Source organism: Hylobates moloch, unplaced genomic scaffold (assembly GCF_009828535.3).
Source record: "Hylobates moloch isolate HMO894 unplaced genomic scaffold, HMol_V3 SCAFFOLD_22, whole genome shotgun sequence".
NCBI classification, from domain to species: domain Eukaryota; kingdom Metazoa; phylum Chordata; class Mammalia; order Primates; family Hylobatidae; genus Hylobates; species Hylobates moloch.
Genome location: NW_026652297.1, coordinates 3747993 through 3755034, shown reverse-complemented (window position 1 = coordinate 3755034; position 7042 = coordinate 3747993). Strand labels below are relative to the sequence as shown.

General features: G+C 42.4%; 1 protein-coding gene across 4 annotated transcripts in view; it reads right to left on the bottom strand.

The window, feature by feature from the left end:
- Nucleotides 1-336: 336 nt before the first annotated feature.
- SENP1 (SUMO specific peptidase 1) overlaps nucleotides 337-7042 on the bottom strand; it is a 66920-nt gene continuing 60214 nt past the window's right edge. For 3 of the 4 annotated variants that reach the window (XM_032143893.2, XM_032143892.2, XM_058433684.1), the window contains exon 18: nucleotides 4560-7037. In XM_032143893.2, the coding sequence (XP_031999784.1) occupies nucleotides 6975-7037 (63 nt within the window). In that variant the 3' untranslated portion in view covers nucleotides 4560-6974. Of the gene's footprint in view, nucleotides 448-4559; nucleotides 7038-7042 lie in introns of those variants that run through there. The other variant, XM_058433682.1, reaches the window with a different exon arrangement.

Below are 7042 nucleotides of genomic sequence, written 5' to 3'. Positions count from 1 at the left end.
TTCTAGCACTTTTAGGGGTTTTGGAGTCATATGCTCCCTGTTTCTGTCACTGAAAATCTGTGAGACTCTGGGCAAATTATTCAATCCCTATCCTCCTCATTTTCTCGTCTGAGAAATGGGGATAATAATGTACCTACATCATAGATTTGTGAAGATTAAATGAAGTAATACATATAAAGTATTTGGCATGTAAGTCTCAAGCCAGGGTCTCGATAAATGTTCATATTATCATTAACACTATTTGAAGACAACAACTCTAACTGCCAAATGGACAATGAACTTGAAGCCAGAGACTCTGAGGTAGGAAGTATAAACTAGACACAAAGATGTGAGAACCTGGCATAGGGTGGAGGCTTCATGACGGGAGTGAAGCACAGGTCAAAGATGCTAAATAACAGGAATTCATTCTTCCCTTCAACTATTCTCTCCTTCAACTATTCTAGGCACCTGGAATACATAATGACCAGAACAGGTATTTTAGTGAGAGATGGATAAAACAAATCATTTAATACAGATTGGGCATCCCAAATCTGAAATGCTCCAAAATTGAATTTTTTTGTGTGCTGACACGACACTCAAAGGAAACGCTCACTGGAGTATTTTGGGTTTCAGATTTGGAATGCTCAACTGGTAAGTATAATGCAAATATTCCAAAATCTGAGACACTTCTGGTCCCAAGCATTGCAGATAAGGGAGAGTCAACTTGTAATATAGTTAGATGCTGTTAAGTGCTATGGGAAAAAACTGAGGGTAAGAAAGCTATAGGGTGTGAGAACTGGGGTATAGGGTGACATTCCACCAGAGCCCAGAGGAAGCATTGAGTAGAATGGCCCTGAGGTAAAAGCAAGCTTGGCTTCTTAGACAAACACCAAAGAGGCCATTGTGGCTGAGGCAGAGTGGGCAGGGGAGAGTGGTGGGGGATGCTACTGGAAAAGTGGTGGGTTGACTCTTACAGGCAGAGATGATTGGCTGGTGATGGGACAATGGAAAAATGAGGCACAGGAAGGTAAGGAAGTAAAATATTTTTCCTGGAGTTCAAGGAACAGGCACTCCACCCCCTTTCCTTTGTAACGTTCTGCAGAGCCCAAGACTAGACCAGATACCCAGGGAGTGGTCTGGGATAAAGGCTGACTCTGACTCATGGTTAGGTCCAGGTCCCCATTCTCAGGGACAGTTTATTGCCTGACTGGTGATACCTGGTGCAGACCCAGGCATTCGTCAGCTATCTTTAACCACATTCAGGAATCAGAAGAGCGAGTGGCTTGAAGATTTCCCTACTCACTCCATATTCAATTGACTTCAAAGTCTTAACTACGATCAAAAGAAAACCTTAGAATTTGAGAACATCCTGGGGACAAGAAGAGGATCTTCTAACCCAACATAGAGAAAACTATTCCCCCAAAATAATAGATTTTTGAGAAGTTGGTGCTTTCTTATGTTTTACTGTCATGCGTGTGAGTTTTACAGGTAGAAAAGTGGCGAGCACTTCACTTCGAAGTTATATTGTGAGAAGAAAGGGGTGCAGGAGAGGAGCAAAAACACAAGGCCACAGTTAGCAGGGTGGGTTGGAAGTCCTAACTGGTGTGTTTGGCCTCAGGAAAGTTCTCTGGCAGGCTCCACAGACAGGTTTGGTTTTTTAAAGTGCCAAAGAGCCACAAATTTGCATGTTATTTGCGTTCCACACTTCACTTCCAGGTATATGGGAGGAAATAAATGAATGAACAGTATTCAGACTCCTGGGTAAGGGGTGGACTCAGAAATCCAGACCACACCAAGGATCCAATCACTGGTCCAGCTTGGATCGGGAGACACAGGCACAGACAGAGACAGAGCAAACAGCCACAGAGACAGGGGGACAGAGAGACAAACACCATCAAGTCCTTTTTACCAGGGAGTTTCCAGTCAAAGCAAGAAAGCAAGATCCACAGTTTATTTTAAATAAGTCAACTTTTTAAAAATTAGGAAGAATCATATAGATAGGCAGATAAAGGCAACATTATCCCTGCCTTACCTCCACCTTTGCCCCTTCATCCTCTACTTCTAGCTCTGTATGGAAGTACATGCCTATGAGTCTGCCTTCTTGATAAGGTGTATTGCTTGGTGTTTGCTTAGCCTCCTAAATTAGTTAACTATAAGGTCTACAGACTCTAATAGACCCTAAGATCCGGAGGACAAGGTCAGCAGGCTATAAAACCCTGAGAACAAGGTGGCTTTTATTTCCATAGTCAAACCATCTTTTCACTCTACCCTTCAGGGCGCCTAAGCCCAGTGCTTAAACGCATGCTTGTAAAACACCTAGCCTAAGGGGCTTCCTAGAAGTAAAAGACTCAGAGTCTCAATCTATGAGGGATGCACAATATCACTGGAAATAAAAAGGATGGAGGAAACTATTTAACAGAAAGCTGTGTAGAGAAAATACTTCCACAAGGCCCCTGGGACAGAGACTGAGAACTCCCACCCACCCCAAAGAGCATGCTAAATGCCTAGGAAGGTGTTTTTGTTAAGGGCAGAGTGGAGTGTTAGGTTTGAGGCCAGAGATGAACGATTTGGGATCACAAAGGAGGTTGCAGGCTGCCATGAGCAGTCTTCCTTCCTCCACAATATTTTTTTCTTTTTGAATTTTTTTTTTGTGTTGCCCAGGCTGATTTCGAACTCTTGGGCTCAAGGGATCCTCCCACCTCAGCCTCCCAATGTGCTAGGATTACAGGTGTGAGTCACTGTGCCTGGCCCACAATGTTGTCTTTCTAAATAAATGTTGAATAATTACCTCTATCTCATCACTGGCAGGCCAGAAGGAAACGGCTTTTATTCCTGGTTTGAAAAAAAAGCACCAAATCATTTACCTGCCCTTGGTGACTACATGTCTCAGTCCATTCATGATGCAAAAGGTGAATTACAATACAAATACCATGTGGACTTATTTTCTGATTATAAGGGCCGCAGATGTCCAGATGAGAGATATTAAGATCATGTGATCAGGGAAGGCATCAAAGAGATGGGATTACTCAGTAGGTATTTGTGAAAAGAATAAAAGTAAATTGAATGAGGGGTCCCCAGTGGACTGGACTCTGGACTTCTTGTGTGCCACTCTCCCACAATTTTTCCTTTCCTAGCACTTGTGTTCTGCAAAGGATAAGGCAATCTCCAGAAGTAAGGAATTGATGGCTACTCCTTAGACTGGAATGGAGAGAAGTCTGCAGCTAAGGTCTTGTCGCCTTAACTCTAAAACCAAGCCAGTGTTAAGCCAGTGGCCTTAAAAATTTAACTTTGAATCTCTGCCTTGACTTCCTCTTCCCAGCAACATTGTGGCGCTTAATACCATTCCAGAATCTTAGAGTTTGATAAGACCCCCCGGACACCTGGTCTAACCATTCACATAACTGGAATTATCCCTACCATCTCCCTGACAGGCCAAAGAGACAGCCCACAATAACATTTCCTCGAGGTCCCTCTCCAGCTCAAAGCCTCCTAGCCACTCTTTTCTCTCCCACAAAGGAAGCATGTGTAAGGTATCCTTTATTTTAACAGGTGACCAGCATAACCCTCTGTCCCATGTTTCCTTTTCCACCTTCAAAGCTGGGAACGATAGTGTGTGTTCTTAGTAGACAGATGTTAGGAGTCAGTACAGGTAAAACAAGGCCCTAGACTTATAATAAAGGATGCTGAGACGAGCCTTGTCCCTTCCCATATTTTTGGAATTCCAAGTTGTAGATGCATTGCTCCTGGGCAGGGAATAAGGTACCCTTCCCAGGAGTTCACCATGTGGCCTGTTTAACAATAGGGCCTAATAGCCTAACACCTCTTTTTCTGACTCTCTTCGGTATGTGAACTCCCAGGGTGAAAGCATCATATTCCACCTCATGCTGGTCCATCCAGGTGGACCAAACAAAAAGAAACCCCAGGTGTCAGTCCTCTCTCTTACTCCGGCAAGAGATATTTACAAGCTGGAGGGATGGCATAGGACCAGAAGCTGAAACATTAAAAACACTGGGGCTCTTAAGTGAACTCTTCCCCCTTTACCCACTAGAGCCGCTTAAGGGCCATGTAAAACCAGGCAGTAATGGACAGGCTATGGGATGGGGTTGGTGGAAGTGCTTTTCCAGGTTATCTCTGTTTCTACTTGGGATCTTGGTGCTAACATTGCTGGGGGCAGTGGGTAGAAGATGCTAGCATGATTACAGTGGCTAAAGAATACAGAAATTAATTCCACATAGAAGTATGAAGCATCTCATATAGAGGAGTCAATTGACACAAATTGCCCAGGCTGGATGAAGGAAAAGTACTCTTACATTCAACCCTAAATAGGACTCCTGGGAGCAATGGTGGGTCCCAGGTGACAAATTGGATGTAACTAGCCTCTGTGCCTCAGATCATGTGTTTCTCGAATGGGTAAGAAAGGTCTCTCTGATATTCTCTGTTCAGGGTCTCGGAGTGATTCTTGGGACTATGGTTTCTGTTGAGGTCTCTATAGCTGGCATCTAGTGCTTATCATCCCTCAAATATTCCTTTTTTAGGAAAGGCAGGTGAATATGAGCACTGGACACAGGAGAAAGGGGAAGACAGGAGAAAAACAGTCTTATTTAGTTTAAAGCAAATTACGTAAGATATTAATAACATGCCTTTGGGCCACAAAATGCAGAAATACCTTTTTTTTTTTTTTCCTGATCATCAAAGCCTACCCCTAAACAAAGGGGAAAGTTTCCAGATACTACTTCTGCTCTTGTTGGCTAGCTCAGGAAAGAATGGTCCACTGTGTAAGTCTGTATTTGGACCAGGTCCAGGGTGGTAAGATGGTCTCAGGGTCACTAACTTCTACCTTGTGCAAAACTGCATTAGTCAGAAAGGGGGCCCAAATTCAGACAGGCTCAACAGTTCCTTATATATTTTTCAAAGTGCTTTTGTTGCATGTTTCATTTTCTGCTATACATGGCAATAAATATTTGTTGCTTTGGTCTGTACAAAGTCTGTGAGGAAGGTAAGACAGATGTTACCTAAATGGACAAACAATAAATACAGAGAACAATCTTGTTCTGAGTCCCCCAGACAATAGTGAAAGAACCTGAAAAAGGTCTTTTGATTCATAGTCCAAATCTACACCATATTGCCACCTTTCAAGTTGTTGCTTACATACAGTAAATACCAAGAACCAGACAATATTCCAGGAGTCCTGCAATGAGACTGCATGCCACAGCTTTCTAAAAGACAATGTGAAGGTCCCCAGCAACTCATATATAGAAAGCTATTTATTTCCTACAGAAAACTCAAAAACAAAGAAAAATAAAGAAAAATAAAGAGAGATAGAAAGAGAAAGGGAAAGAAAGAGAGAGAGAAAACAAACACACAAAAGGTGGTCTTTCCCCAAAAGGCAGGCAGTTGAAGGAGGACATGTAGTTGCTGGAGTGGAAACAGTAACATTCAGTTAACAATGGAATATTTAAAAAAAATAGTTTTCTTTTCAAATTGTAACTTGTGGTAAAACATAGAAAAATGTACTAAACGAGCTTGTATAAAACAGTAAAATTTTCAAATAAGCCCAGGGAAAAAGCACAATGCTGGAAAGAATGCGGTACAAGGGGAGAGGAGAAAAAGATTTCATACAAAACTACCTATTACAATACAGAAAAAAGTATAAAATGTTCCTACTTTGGAACTTAAGTACAAAATGACACTGGCATTTGACCACTTCACTATCTAAGCCTGAGGAGCTCTCAGAGGGTGGGGACAGATGCTAGAAAGAACAAAAGGAATAGCAGTTTTTAAATCTCAAGTTGATCAGTCCAAACTCCACCCGTTTTTTTTTAGCTGAAAATATCACCTCCCTCTGTAACCTCTACCCATATGGCAAAGTTCATCCAGGCCTCAAAATATTCCATTAGGTAGTCCACAAACACCCTACTCATAGGGGCTGGGATCTGTGTGTGCTGGAATTTGGAAAATGGAAATAAATCTACAGGCTAAATGGTGAACACATTCAGTCTTTAAAAAAAAAAAAAAGCATATCCCTGTGAAATTTTATACATATACATATATATATATGTATATGTATGTGTATATATATGTATATATATGAAATTCTCTGTGGTTAGAAACATATTTAAACTAGCCACAGACCAAACTAGACCTGCATTCATCCAACGCTGGAATTTTATGCTAAATACTAAGGTCCTTTTTCCTCTTGGTCAGAAGTAGGCAACAGTAAAAGTGGTGCTTTGTTGCGCCACTGAAACCGCTCCCTGGGTGGGTCTTCCCCCTATCATGTGTTGGTAGCACATGCAAACCCCTGCTTTTAAGGAAAGGACTGCTTGGAACTTTGGGACCTGTCCAGGGCTCATGTGCTGTGCCTCCGGATAGGATGAAGCTACAGATGATAAAACAGCTACATATAAAAGCAGATGGATTTTGTATAGGGACATATAAATAGGAAAGGTCCTGGAGGAAGGGACTTATGCCTGTGCCCCAAAGTCCAGTTTACAGTCACATTCCTGACTATACATCGTGAAAATTGTGTGTGTGTGTGTGTGTGTGTGTGTGTATGTCCATGTATATGCTGGTGGTTTTTATCCCTACCTTTTGCCCATGCCCTTTCCTACTTCTTAGTAAGGCCTAACAACAAGAATTTATATGAAACCAAGATTCTTTCCAAGCTTTTCTCAGTCCCATAATTAGGGACTGAGTGAGGCTGGAGCCCTTTGAAAACAAGATGGCAGAACTGAAGAAGTGAAAAGCAGTCTCTCTCTTCAGCTTAGGGATGTCCCTCACCCCTTTCACAGCACCAAAGTTTCTTTGCAAAAATAGTATCTGAGATACAAAAGGAAAGGCAGATGTGCTTGTGAATGCATCTCGCCAGGGCCTGGTCCAGGATCAAGGGTGTTACAAGAACAGAGGGCTGGGAGCAGCTGTTTCCAAGGTCTCTGGCTGTAGACAACAAAGAGCTGGTCCCCCACATGGTCAAGGTCTGCTAACTGAGAGAGTCTTCACAAGAGTTTTCGGTGGAGGATCTCCCAGACCATCCGCTTCCGGAAGTATGGCATGTGTTGCTGTA